Source organism: Vespa velutina, chromosome 1 (assembly GCF_912470025.1).
Source record: "Vespa velutina chromosome 1, iVesVel2.1, whole genome shotgun sequence".
In the NCBI taxonomy this organism is placed as follows: domain Eukaryota; kingdom Metazoa; phylum Arthropoda; class Insecta; order Hymenoptera; family Vespidae; genus Vespa; species Vespa velutina.
This window is the reverse complement of record NC_062188.1, coordinates 11,831,657-11,845,681: the sequence shown is the minus strand read 5'-3', so window position 1 is coordinate 11,845,681 and position 14,025 is coordinate 11,831,657. Positions and strand designations below refer to the sequence as shown.

The 14,025-nt window shown below is 39.5% G+C and overlaps 1 protein-coding gene across 2 annotated transcripts in view; it reads left to right on the top strand.

Annotated features, from left to right (window-relative positions):
• Nucleotides 1–14,025, top strand: part of LOC124954548 (serine/threonine-protein kinase 17A-like) — a 78,187-nt gene that overhangs the window by 35,043 nt on the left and 29,119 nt on the right. The window contains exon 1 of one of the 2 annotated variants that reach the window (XM_047507676.1): nucleotides 10,732–10,956. The exons of the other annotated variant lie outside the window; for it this stretch is intronic. Within the exon in view, the coding sequence (XP_047363632.1) occupies nucleotides 10,898–10,956 (59 nt within the window). The 5' untranslated portion in view covers nucleotides 10,732–10,897. Of the gene's footprint in view, nucleotides 1–10,731; nucleotides 10,957–14,025 lie in introns of those variants that run through there. 2 annotated transcript variants of the gene reach the window in all.

Sequence of the window (14,025 nt, the reverse complement as noted above, 5' to 3'; positions counted from 1 at the left end):
GTCGTTCTCCTCGTTCGAGCCAAATTCACATTTCATCGTTGGAAAGATCAAGACAAAACGGACCTAGAGAGAATGAGAGAAAGATATAGTGAAAGAAGAAATAGAAGAAGGAGATAAAGACGAAGGAAAGAAAAAAGAAGGAAAAGAAAAAGAAGAAAGGGAAAGAACAAGAGGGGGCCACCGCGAGAGATATCGTCGTATGCGATGATTCAGCCGAGCGCGTCCGACCGGATGCCTCGATTAAACGAAAGGCTATGAGAATTAATGCGGGAGTAAATTTGCATATTAAAAGTTACCACAGTATACGACGTATAGGAACGACAATTACCGGATTGACGCGTACATGCAGATCGAAACACGATAAATAAAATAACTTGTAGATTCTCCGTTTGCTACCTAGGGCGTTCACCTAGTTAGAAATCGGGATTCCTTTTTCGATGGGATAAAAGAACATATTATAGAAAATTACTCTTTACGACGTATCCCTTCTATTTAGAATAATTGACAACGAATGAGAAGGACGATCGATCATCTTCGAACGACGAGAAAACAAGTCTGATTTCGTCTCGTTCGAGCATTTTGAAACGAGAAAAATCGTCGGTACGATATTTCCAATATCGTTTTTATCGTAAGACCAATATAGGCAATCCTTGGATGGTAAAAAATAAAAGGAAAAGATAAAGAAAAAAAAGAACATGATTGACTTAGCGGTAAATCGATCTAGCTTATACATATATTATTGAGAGGAAAATGCATAATAGAAGGAAGTGGTATTACTTAATCGAATGGCTATTGTGATAGTTGAAAGTCGTGATAGGAAGAATTCGACAGAGCGGAAAGTAGGTGTATATGTATATACCGTAAACTAAAGAGATTTCGACCGTGTATCGAGAGACGTAAGAAGAATAGAAAAGGGATACGATTGTACTTAACGGCTTTCGGTATTTATTTCCAATCGGAATAGATCGAGAACGTCGATCTCTTTCAACCACACCTCAAGCGAGAGAGAGAGAGAGAGAGAGAGAGAGAGAGAGAGAGAGAGAGAGAGAGAGAGAGAGAGAGAGAGAGAGAGAGAGAGAGAGAGAGAGAGAGAGAGAGAGACTAACCAACCAGTAGTTGCCTTCTCGATACTTTTGTTTCGAAGCATCGTTCACATTGTATACGACGGCGGTCTCTTTCCTGTTCGCGAATGGCACGTTTCCGTGGAGAGTTTCAAGGCGCGCGAGAGTTTATCCATAAATTCAATGCTCCTGATACATCGGTCGGCCTTTCACGGTGATAAACTTTCACGTCTAATCGTCGGTCTAAACCATGGAGTTTCTTCTGTCTACGATTACCGGGATCGTTAATTACATAATCAATCATCTACAACAAAATAAAACGACTTTCCAGAAAATCCGTCTAGCACAATAATTATTTTACTCTTTGATGTATAGCCTGGTCGATAGAAAACGAACGCAATTTAACGTATCTTAACTTATAAAGAGATACTCGTATACTCGATTTAATAGATGAAAATTGCTTTAAAGATTCTCGAAGCGAGAGCAATCCGCTGCGTTGTCGTTGATCGTCTCCGTCTTCGTCTTCATCGTTAAGGAAAGAAGTTATCACGATTAACGGATTATCGATTCGACTTCCAAGAATAGAGCGTCCTCAGGATGGTCAGCATCATCTGGAATGTCGCTCTTCCCGGTTGATCCCGGTTTCCTATCGTTGGTGAGTTAGCTTGCTAGCTAAGCTAGCTGACTAGCCGACCCTCGCCGCATGGTTGCGTGAAAAACCAGTTCCTTTATATCCTCGAAGATACGAGCTCGTGCGACTAGGAAATGGGAATAGGAAGAGAGAGAGAGAGAGAGAGAGACGCTTAGTGAAACGCGATTTTCGAACGATTATCTCATTAACGCGTTGAAAATCCATTTCCGTGAATTTCAACTCGTATTCGATTAAGTACATGTAATTTAAATTAGAAATAATTATCTTTTCTCTTTTTTTTTTTCTTTTTACTTTTTTTTTTTTTTTTTATCTTTTTTCTTCTCTTTTTCTTTTTGTTTGTTTGTTTATTTCTTAAGTATCTACAAAATAAAGTCTGATTTCTAGGATCATTACATCGTCATTACCGGGTAGAAATTCAGTACCGTAATCAAAGTTTGCTGCGATTCCTACCTTGTGTATTTTTATCATCCTTCATAAATATATTCCTCGTTCGGCTCGTTACTTGCAAGATGTTTGTTTTCAGAGAGAGAGAGAGAGAGAGAGAGAGAGAAAGAGGGAGACGTTCTTACAAACGTTCCAGCGTACTTGACTGTGCCGCGAATCACGATTGTCCACCACGACAACCGGTTTTCTTCCATGCGTTTGCACCTAAAATTCGTGTTGCTTTCCATATTAATCAACGCACTCGAGAGGATCGGTTTTAACGAGGCATCGTAATCGAACGCCCACTTTGCTTCGCTTCGAGCATCTTTGATATCGTCGTCTTGTTCTTCTTCCTTCTCAAAACTTCCTCTTTCTCTCGTTTGAGGACGAATAATAATACCTTTTCGTTATAATAAATAACCGAGCAAAAACAAGAAAGGAGAAAAAGAGAGAGAGAGAGAGAGAGAGAGTTAAAGGAAGGAAGAAAAGCGACGGTGCAGATCCGTAACGAAGCACGATTGAAGTAATTATAACAGGTTTTAGTTGGGTTCTCGCAATTTTACGCACTTGCTCATTGGCGAAAGCCGACGACGACGATGAGGACGATGCAAGTTTAAAGTTAGGACGTTGTAAGGAACAAAAGTAATAGAAGCATGACAATAATTAGTCGGGTAAGACCGTCTGTGTTATGTGACCGAGTTTCTAACATCTAACAGACGACCGACGTGTTGTTTCACGGAGATCTTTAACTTCATCCTAAGGATTATTTATTATTACAATATATAGAATACCATCATGTATCAGAAATATCTTCGAGGAAGATCTATAAAATATTGTCAGAAAAAAGAAACGAAGATGAGCATGAAGAAGAAAAAAAAAAAAGAAATAAAAAAGAAAAAGAAGGACTGATGACTTAGCAAAAATAAATCATTTATTTCTTTCCGAAACGTTCTCACGCTCGAACTTACGTTCTATAAACATCCTATAGTGAAACGTTGGAAAACCAATCGAGGAGAATTTCTCATGTCCGAAGACGATCTCGCATAGTCTTCTACTACAGTTCGTTCCACGTTTCGCGCCTTGCATTGGCGCGTCAACATTTCTTTGTTTGCACGTCCGGCGCTTGCACCACGGTGAACGCGCTACTCCTGTGCACTTTCGTTTTTCTTTCAGCCGTAAAAGAAGTAAGCGTCGAGTAAGTCGTCGATCGGTCACGCCGTTGTAAATCGAGATTAACAACGGTTTGAATGCCCCGTGGGCCATTGGTGACCCACGTCGGACTTTCTATTTAGAGACCTTTGTGATTGTTTTATGTAGAATAAAAATCAAAAAAATAACATGATCATGAAACGCTTCGTAATGTTTATCAGCTAATGCATAATTATCAGCATGTATAATGCAATTTTCATACCGTTGATCATCGATGGAGGTCATCCAACGTAATGGATCATTTTCGATTCATTTCAAGGGAGCATATTATACTTATTTATTATCTTCATTTTATCAATTGCATCTTTCAATATTCCACTTGTCGATTTCTTATTTGCTATACGACGATATTTACTCAAGATATAAATAACGATTAAAGATATTTAAAAATGATATCGATCGATTCGTCTGCTGATATCAAAATCTAAAATAACAGTTCGTAATATCATTAAATGCTGGTGTCATGTTATACTTTTGACAGTCCATTGAACTTTTTCTCAAGGGTCATTTATTACTATATGAAATATTTATCTTTGAGAAATTCGTTGAATGAACGCTAAGGAATATAAAAAAAAAAAAAGATTTTTTAATTAACAATAACGACGATTACTGTTTTTCGTTTATAACGCATGTTATACATATATTATGGAAAAGATATATTGGAAAGAGAAAAATGTTCTACATATATTATATCTTTCTCTTTCCAATAATTATTTTATCGCTTTTAGGCGTAACTTTACACTTTACAATGATAGTTAATAATATGGTTCATTTATGGGCTTATGTGGCCTATACTTAAATGACCGTGTATCAAAGGTATTAAAAATTTCTTCTTTCTTGAAACGGCTTTTGATTGATCGTTCGTTCTTTCGATCGATCGAAAGACTCTTATGATTTGTCATTTTTTTTCGATAAATGTTATAAAAAAAATAAAAAAAAAAAAAAATAAAAAAGATAAAAAAAAGAAGGAATAACAAAATTGCCGATCTATAATACGAAAAATTGTACTCTGTCCTCTTTTCGAAATTTTCGTTTTCGAAACGAACTTCTTTTCGCGCATACATATCCGTCTCACGTAAAGAAGAAATAAATTCCCCGTCGGAGTTTCAAAGAAATCGGTACCACAGGCGTACACCGTCGCTTGGTGGCTCGCCAATGAGGTTAGTGGGATTTGAGATTTTCGATAGCTCGTCTTGCTCGGCGAGAAGGCTCTCGTGCGCACGCGTAAGCAAGCGCTCGCGCGCTCACATCTATTACGATCCATGCTAAATCGTGAACGATTCCACAATAAGAGAAATTTCTTTTGATATCGAACTAAAATCGTATACCCTATAATAAATATAAAAAGTCTCTCTATACATATTTACGTATCGAAATATTAATAATAATTTAATGATTTGTTTAAGTGAAACGATATTTTTAATTCACGTATTTCATTTTAATTATGATAGCTACATAAACTATTCAGCCCTTAGGATTAGTACGAAGTACCGTAAAGATGTTTGCACACTTTGTAAAGATAATTCTGTTTAAACGGAGCATCGATAATTTCTTATCGAGCACGTACGTAGAAGGATTCGAGAGATCGCTTCGCGGCAGTAAGTGAAAGGTTACAAACAAGTTTTCTACCTCCTTCCTCCCCTCTCTCTCTCTCTCTCTCTCTCTCTTTCTCTATCTCTCTCTCTATCTATCTCTTTATCTATCTTTCTTTCTCTCTCTTTCTCTTTTTCTATCTATGTCTCTGTCTTGTTCCTATTCTATGTGTCATTGGCGTAATTTCAGTGGGTGTTTAATTTATGTCAGCCACAGGTTCGCCGCAACGCTAACATCCAAGGTCGTCGACACGAAAAAATTCAAACTTTGCTAGGATTTCTTTTTTTCGTCCACTTATATTTATTCATAATAAAACTTCTTAAAACTCTTTTATTCTAGACTGGTAAATGGTAAAAGTTTAAGACGGTAATATGTGAAAAACATTTTTATTATTATTATTATTATTATTATTATTATTATTATTATTATTATTATTATTATTATTTTTATTATTATTATTATTAGAATTTTACGATTAATTTCTAAAGGAAAATGAGAATTGCACTTTTTAAACTTACTGCATTAGCATCGCTCTGATCTTATTACATCGGCATTCCAGGTTTGTTTTCTTGAAAGAAGCAGATGAGTTGATTTACTTGAAAACGTCGAGTCACGATTGATCATAAAACTATTGCAAGACTTTTTCCCTCGAACAATGTTTGAGTGAAGAGAAAAATGATCGTCAAAAATAGTCATAAGTGTCGAGAAAGAAGCAACGAAAAAAGGAAGGGTGAAAAGAAAAAGAGAAAGAGAGAGAGAGAGAGAGAGAGAGAGAGAGAAGAATGAATGCACTCCTCTCTTTCCCCTTTTTCTACGTCGCTTCCTTTCGGTTGCCCACGCGCCACTCGCCACGCGCAAACGTACGCGCGTGACTCGCGACGCGTGACTCACTATTCGCACGGCGGACACTCGATTTGGTTTTCACGCGGGAGGGACAGAAGGCGCACCTTAATTTAACTCGACGACTTCGTCTCCATCCTAGCTAATTATGATTCATCGACGGTGGTCAAGCCAATATATCGTGTACACGTATAAAAGATACGACATTTATGGAAATTTATGTACTACCGACACAGATAGGTAGATATCAACAAAAACAACAATCATTTAACAAACCGTTTTGCAAAAAATTGAACCAATTCCGTCTGGACCTTATATATATATATATATATATATATATATATATATATATATTAGGGGGACCGAAAAGTAATGTCGCTGTCTTAAATTAAATTCAAACGAATAAATTTTTAACAAGTTTTTATTTTTAATCACAATCAAATATCGACATGCGCAGAAACGACATTACTTTCCAGTCCCCCTAATAAATATATATATATATATATATACATACACATACATGCACATACATACACCTAAACTGTTTACATATATAAAATACATGACATTTTTATAAATTCACGACGAACGTCATCTATACATATATATGCACAACACAACATTAGCGTGCGAAAAATTAAAGTAGTATTATAGTATTACTACTACTACGATTACTAAAAACTACTACAACGTTTGTTCGGCTCGAGGGAGTATCTCACGCAAGAGTAAAGCCTTATCTATACGGAGAACGTTGGAGAACGGTCACGGGTTTCCTTTATTAATTCATTTTAATGGACTCAAGCGATAACCGGGTTACGACGGAGGCAGAAAGCAACGACACGAATTAATGCACGCTCCATGAATGAGCGAAGCGTTAACGGTTCCTCTAACCACATTACGAAAGGCTATCTATTCTTTCTTTTCCCTTTTTTTTTTTTTTTTTTTTTTTTTTTTTTAATTAGAAAACCAAATGGAGATTGTGTCTCCTCGATGATCGGATACGCTCGATCGAAAATATCAAGAAGATTTAGAGCGTCGACTATCATGATGTTCGACGACTTCCTCGACGAGAGATTTCTTTCGATTCGTAAGAAGAGATAGGCGAGGAAAGAAAAGAAAAAAACTGAAAAAGAGAGAAAGAGAGAGAGAGAGAGAGAGAAAGAAAGAAAGAAAGAAAACGTTTTTCTTCGATTTAAAATGGAGAATAATAAAAGGAGAAATCGTTACTTTGATTCCACTGTAAAATTCACCTGGCCTTACGGTCGTTCCCCTGAGAATCAGGATTTCAAAAGAGGAAGAAGAAGAGTAGGAGAGGGAAGAGGAGGAGAAAGAGGGTAATGGAGAGAAGCAGGGAGAAAGGGCCGATAAAGGTGCATTTATCGTTCTCGCGATTAATGCGGACCAGCGAGTTCCACCACGAAGGAACGCGATCACGGTCGTCGACTTCCAAATCTCGAGCAAGGAGAAAAACGGAGTAAAAAGCAAGTCGCGCGATAAAAGTGTGCACGATCGACTCTTGAGTGGAGAGGAGAGAGAAAGAAAGGGCGAACAAGAGAAAGAGAGAGAGAGAGAGAGAGAGAAAAGGAGAGAGGAGTATAGAGGAGAGGAAAAGGGGAAAGACGAAAGAGAACACCCTTGGCGTCCTTCGGCGACCGCCACAGTTTGCTGACCCCCTTTGCAAAGAGCAAAAATCGATAATCAACCGAGAAGGACGAGAAAGGGCCAGAGTTGTCGTCAGAGGAGAAGAAGGAGAATGAGGATGAGGATGAGGAGGCAGAAGAAGGTTGGATCGGTCCTCTCCCCCTGCCGAAAACCGAGAGCACCGGAATGACAAGTAACCATGAAGGAAGCCAGTTCCTGGATTTAGTTTCCGAAGGCTATCGATTTTATTTATCGATTCGGCTTTCTGTAATGTCGCTTACGTGCACGGAATGATCAAATCGAGTTCACGCCGCGCGACTTGAACGCGGCGCCCTCGTCCGAGCTAAAAATATATGCTGTCGTCGTCTCTTTTCGATCGGCGGTCGGCAGAAAAATGTGAATCAGCCTTCTCTCCCTCCCCTCAAAAAAAAAAATGGAATAAGAAAGATTATTGTTGATCATCTGCCAGATCGTGATCTTGCATGCACCGGAATTGATTAAAATTATTTTCGTTTGTCGCTCGACAAAACATCAAGCGCACGAGATTAAGGATTAAGAAGAAAGAAAGAGAGAGAGAGAGAGAGAGAGAGAGAGAGCGGGAGGAAGAGGGAAAGGGAGGGAGGTAGGAAGGGAGAAAGATGTACCGTATTTCTTTCTTCTTTTTCAAGCTGGACTGAAGCTTAATTAGCATCGAATAAAATATTAAGATTTAATCGAATCTCAGCGAATCCGTAAGTAAAAGAGACGAAGAAGAAAAAATGGATGAATCCAATGAGGGAACAAAATTGAAAAGGATGCACCGATACAAAACGTATCATGGCGCCGACAGTCTCCTCCCATTCCGCTTTATTCGTGTCTGTCAGCGCGTCGGATTTTGAGAAGAGTCGTATACATATATACTCGCTCGTCCACCGGACCGACCATATTTCAACGATCGACAGGAGGAAGTCAAAGCTTGAGATAAACGATTGTTATATTCGAACGGGCTCTTCTCTTCCCGTTCTTTTTTCTTTTTCTTCTTCTTTTTCTCTCTTGTCTCTTTTCTCTTTTCCTTTTACTTCTCATCCTTCTTACCGATGAATGATTTTCGATGAGAATTTGAAGATGTCGTAAGAGTCAAACATAAAAGGGAGAGAAAGAGAGAAGTAGTTTCGTCCGAGAAAACGAACGTCCGCTCCTTGATCTCGGTCTCATTTGGATTGCAAATCATCGTCTCGTTTAACCTCAGTTGAGAGAAAGAGATAGACTACAGACCGCGTTTCCAGAAGAGCAAAATATCGTTCGTAGAAACGGTCGCGAACGGTGAATGTCAGTGAGAACGACGTTGGCGCACGATCGTTAGGAACTCACGACCGCGGAGAGTCATCGAGCAATACGAATCGTGTTGTGTCGGAAAACGTTTTCACTAAGAATAACAACCATTATTCGATAAGAGAATCTAACGTTCACTGGATTCTTCTTATTTATTCAAATTTTCGATTATTTCAAGGAAATATTTAAATATAAATCGATTCGGATTTCTACTCCGATAGAATTTCTTTTATCTTGTATTAATATTTTAATTACTAATAATATAATGAATTTAGCAGTTCTTCGATGCTACTTTTCAGTCTCTCTTTCTCTCTCTCTCTCTCTCTCTCTCTCTCTTTCTGTGTAGATGACGTTTTACTCCACTTTCCTACTAATTTAATCGTAAGATTGGCCGAGAGTCGTTCACCCGGCCAACACCGTAGATAAACTGGCATCGAGAAAAGAAGGAAAACGACAAGCTCGAGGAAATGAGAACGAGAGGCTCGTTTTGTAACATGGGCGTTCTCTTAGAAGGTTAAATCCCACTGCGTATAGATCTGTATAGGTATATGTCGCTTGTAGAATAAGGACGAGCGAGAAAGAAGAAAAGAAAGACAGAAGAGGAAAAGAGATAGAGACCATTACCGCTACGAATCGCGGCCGTTCGCTTTCCGTTGGTTTTGCCGCGCCTGTACTTACATACGATAAAGGCCGCGAGCTAAGGAACGAACTTACGAACGAATGAGCGAACGAGCGCGCGATTCGCGTGAAAGTTTAGTTATCCTCGATCGAGAGATAAAAATTCTTCTGTGAGAACGGTTCGCGTTCGTCGAGGAACGCGCGTATACGTGGTAGCTAATCGACGCTCGAGCGAGCATAATCGAGTGAACTTTGACCTTTCCGGACGATCTCTCGTTCAACGATATTGAAGTGCCGTTAAAGTCTTTCACTAAACCGTTTGAAAATGAATACGTTCTGCAAAATTGTTCGAAGATATTCGCAAGGTCGAACGATGCTAATATCTCGAAAGGATAAAGGTAACTTACGTACAATCGCGGAGGAATGAAACGAACGCTTGTGGAAAGGAAATCGTGGATTTATGAAAATAAAAAATGGTTTCTCTGGCACGTAGGTGTATGCAAGTCTCCTTTCGAGTCGGTACTCCTCTAAATCTTTTTCTTGTTTCTTTTTTTATGATTATGATTATTATTATTATTTTCTTTTATTATTCTTCTTCGTTCTCTTCGTTTACAAGGATATGGAAAGTGGATGATGCGGTAAAAGAAGAGAAGGATCACGTCGCGCGAGATTCCGTTTCTGTACAAAAACGACGAGAAAGACATAGGGGGGAGGGTAAGGGGGGGGGGAGGTGCAGACGTGTGCGTCTCATCGTTTCATTCCTACGTGAGATTCGCGAGGATATTCGGAGAAGGGAGGTCGAGGGGTCGGGATCCGCCTATAAAATTACCATTCTGCCACGATTCGAATTTTATTCGCTTATCTCTTTCTACGTTATTGTGGTCGTCGTCATCGTCGTCACCGCCGCCACCATCGTCGTCTTCGTCATCGTACACGTCGTTGTATACGCATAAATATAAGTCTACGTGTGGATCGGCACGCACGGCAAAATCAAAAAGACTCAGGACCAAGAACGTTGAGCGTAACGACAAAACTGAAGTATGCCCGGGTCGTTATTTTATACGAGAGCCATTGAGAGGCCGAATTATGGATCATAAAAATGCATCGTGTACGTACCCGCGCGCTCGCGCGCTCTGATAAAGGTTCTGCAAAAGAATTATACATATAAGCGAATATAGATTTATAGATTTTTTTGTTGTTCTTTCATTATAAGTACGAATTTTTATTCTTAGTTATAAATTATTTCCTTTGTAATCGCGTCATAATAGATGCAGTTTAAAAATTTAATCATCTTAACTCGTTCTCGGTCGTCCCGATGGAGATAGAAAGAAGAGGAGAAAGAGAGAGAGGGAAGAGAGGGAGAGGGCTTTAAAGCACTGCAACGAATGGCAGCAGCTATAGCAGCGACTGGCTCGTGACACGATATCTGCTACACTTTTTTTTCCGGTCCATCTTGGCAAGCCGCAAGTCGTATCGAGTGTTCTGCCTCTTGCGTAACTTGTATATGCGTCGAAGTCATGAGTCGAAGGCACAATGCGGCTAACGAGCGATGATCGTGAGAAGGGATGACAAGGGAGAAGACAGAAGGAATAGAAGAGAAAGACGGAGGTACATCGACTCGATTTGCATCCCCCTATTTAATTCGATACGTACATTCTCTTCTTTTTATTTAAAATTTAAAGACGATCATCGCTCTTAATCCATCATCAAAATGATTGATCGATTCTATAAGGAACCGATCGATTGATCGATTACACTTTCAAAATTGATTTCAACGAAACCGTATTTTCAATATCTGGAAGGTAGATTAAAAAGACTTAGCGAGCCTTACATACATACATATTATATATACATATTACATACATACATATTATATACATACATATTACTTATATACGTACATATGTATATACATACATATGCAGACAGATGGTGGCTGACTAACTCGCTTCATTCGTTCAGCACGTATACGGCGTGCAACTACGAGAAGGTCACAAGGAGAAAGAAAGAGGGAGAAGAGGAAAAGTTCTTCTTGTCCTCTTGATATGACACGTACGATCATCTTTCGGAGTTTTCACGTACAACTCGTATCATTGTCCGTCCTCTACCAGACATACATAATTCCCCTCTCACGAATATTCTTGAATCGTTAAATCCTCTTTATTGTGATTTCACGTAATCTATCTTACTAATCTAAACAAATTCAATGGTATATATATATATATATATATATATATATATATATATATATACATAAACTTCACATTTTTTAAGCTCCATTAATAATAAGTTTCATGAAAATTCTACAAATGTCTGGGAATAGAGACAATTTTGTATTTCGACGTTAATTGAACTCGACGCAAGCGTCGTTTCTAATTCAACGACGAGAGTGCTACGTCGTAGTAGTTTGACTGACTTTATCTCATTAAACGTAGAGAGAAAGAAGGAGAGGAAGGAGAGAGACAGAAAGAGAGAGAGAGAGAAAGAGATGGTAACGCGGAAATCCGAACGAGTCGCCATTAATTATGGCCCGGATCCCGTGGATAATTAAAGAAATTAGCGGATAAACGTCGAGGCGCGTCGAGTTGGATATTCCCTTCTTCTATTGGATTCCCCTTCCTCTTTCTCTTTCTCTCTTCTCGTACCCTCAACCAGGCACTAGTCTCACCCTGTCCGATCTCATCGGCGCCCTTCCCTCTCTCTCTCTCTCTCTCTCTCTCTCCCTCTCTCTTTATCTCTCTCTCCCTCTCTCTCTCTCTCTCTCTCTCTCGAATGCAAATCTATTGTGCAACGAGTGCAATGGCTGGCTACGTGTATCCATACAAACTATACAGTGAAATTCGTTCCAGTTGCGTTCTCGTTGCTCGTTAACCGATTACACAACACACAACGTCGGCGCAACGTTCTACCAGACGGCACGATTTTTCTCTCCGACCTATCCGTTTTCTTTTCGTTCGGTTTTATCGCCCAATTACGTATGTTCTCGCTTAACGAAACTTTTCTCTTAACGAGGTAGAACGAACAAAGAGAGCATTTCTTTTTTTTCATCTTTTCTCTCTTTCTCTCTCTCTCTCTCTCTCTCTCTCTCTCATGCGCGTGCGCGAAGAGAGTCGTGTCTAATCACGACAGGCCCAGCCATGTTCCTTTTTCAAATTGTTAGATATTATCTCGAATTGTCTGGCGTGTGCGAGTAAACGCGATGACCGAAGGAAACACGACGTGCCTACGATGTCGTCAGGCGAAGATGTCGATGACCCTTGAACGTCGCTACCTTTGCGAGAAGTAAAAAGAGAGAAAGAAGAAGAAGAAGAAGAAGAAGAAGTAAAAGGAGAAGAACATGAAGAAAAATAAGACAACGAAGAGGAGGAGGAGGAGGAGAAGGAAAAAGAAGAGAGAATACGAAAGGAAGGAAAAAAAGAAGGAACGAGTCTCTCTCTCTCTCTCTCTCTCTCTCTTTCTCTTTTTCTCTTCTCCAAAGAAAGAAGAAGAACAAGAAAGAGAAGAAGAAGAAGAAGGATAAGAAGAGGATGAGGATGAGGACGAGGATCCATCATGGAGCACACTGTCCGCTTTCGAGCTCGGAAGCGAGGCGAGCTCACGAGGGGTCGTCGGACCGACTGGTGTGTTTAGTAGTTAGGAAGCTAATGGATGCCTTAAAGGACGACGGACGGGTACATCGTGTTGCACGACGTTAGACGCTAGTCCCGGTGTTAGGACCGATTTCCTGGTGTGCCTCTCTCCTTTTCCTACAACGAACATAGATAGCCCTCTGTTGCTTCTCTCGTAACCCTCAGTTTGACCTTGGGTCATTGATCTTCTACCGCCCTTCTACGTACAACGCACGCTCTTAATGGGACCGTGCCAAGTAGTTTCAAGTACGTTTCGTGCTTCTCTGCGAAAGAGAAGAAAAGAGATAGATAGATAGATAGATAGAGAGAGAAGGAGAAAGAAATTCTAGTCGTGGCCTCCTAGGTGACGTGGGAAAGAGTGGGTATACGAACGTGAAAGCCTCTTCTTGCAAAGACGAGATCATAAGATTTCTTTTATAAAAAAAAAAAAAAAAAAAAAAAAAAAAAAAAAAAAAAAAAAAGAATGAAGAAAGAAAAATTTAGTTATCAAACAGTTTTCGATAATATACCCAATAATATACCCTATACCTACAGAACTTATTAGATTTATGCGCGCGAAGACTTATAAATTGTAATGTTTGAGATATCTTCCTCCCGATTGGGACGAACAGATATGCGGCACTTTCGCCGACGTAGGACGGTGGAAAGTCTCGATCCTCGAGACATCGAGGAATGCTGATCTCGTTATGGAATAGTCGTGTCGTCTTTATCGTTGGACTCACGGATTGGTATTTACTTCAAGTTTGACCATTCCTGTTTTAAACCGACCAGGTTATCGTTCTTGTTCGCGCATCGAGCTCACCGTTTCATGATGAGATCCTTTCGCAGTCACGGAATATCGCACTTGTCGAATGATTAATCGGTGGCGCGAAAAGATGCTTGAAGAGAAATGAAGAAGAAAAAGGAGATGAAAAAGAAAAAAAATGAGAATGAAAGAAAAAGAAGAGTTAAAGAGATGGCGACAAAGAGATAACGTTTCTCGATACCTTCTTTTGTATGTCCCGTGTTCTTCTTTTGCTACACCTGTGTGGTGTGTGTGTATGTGTAT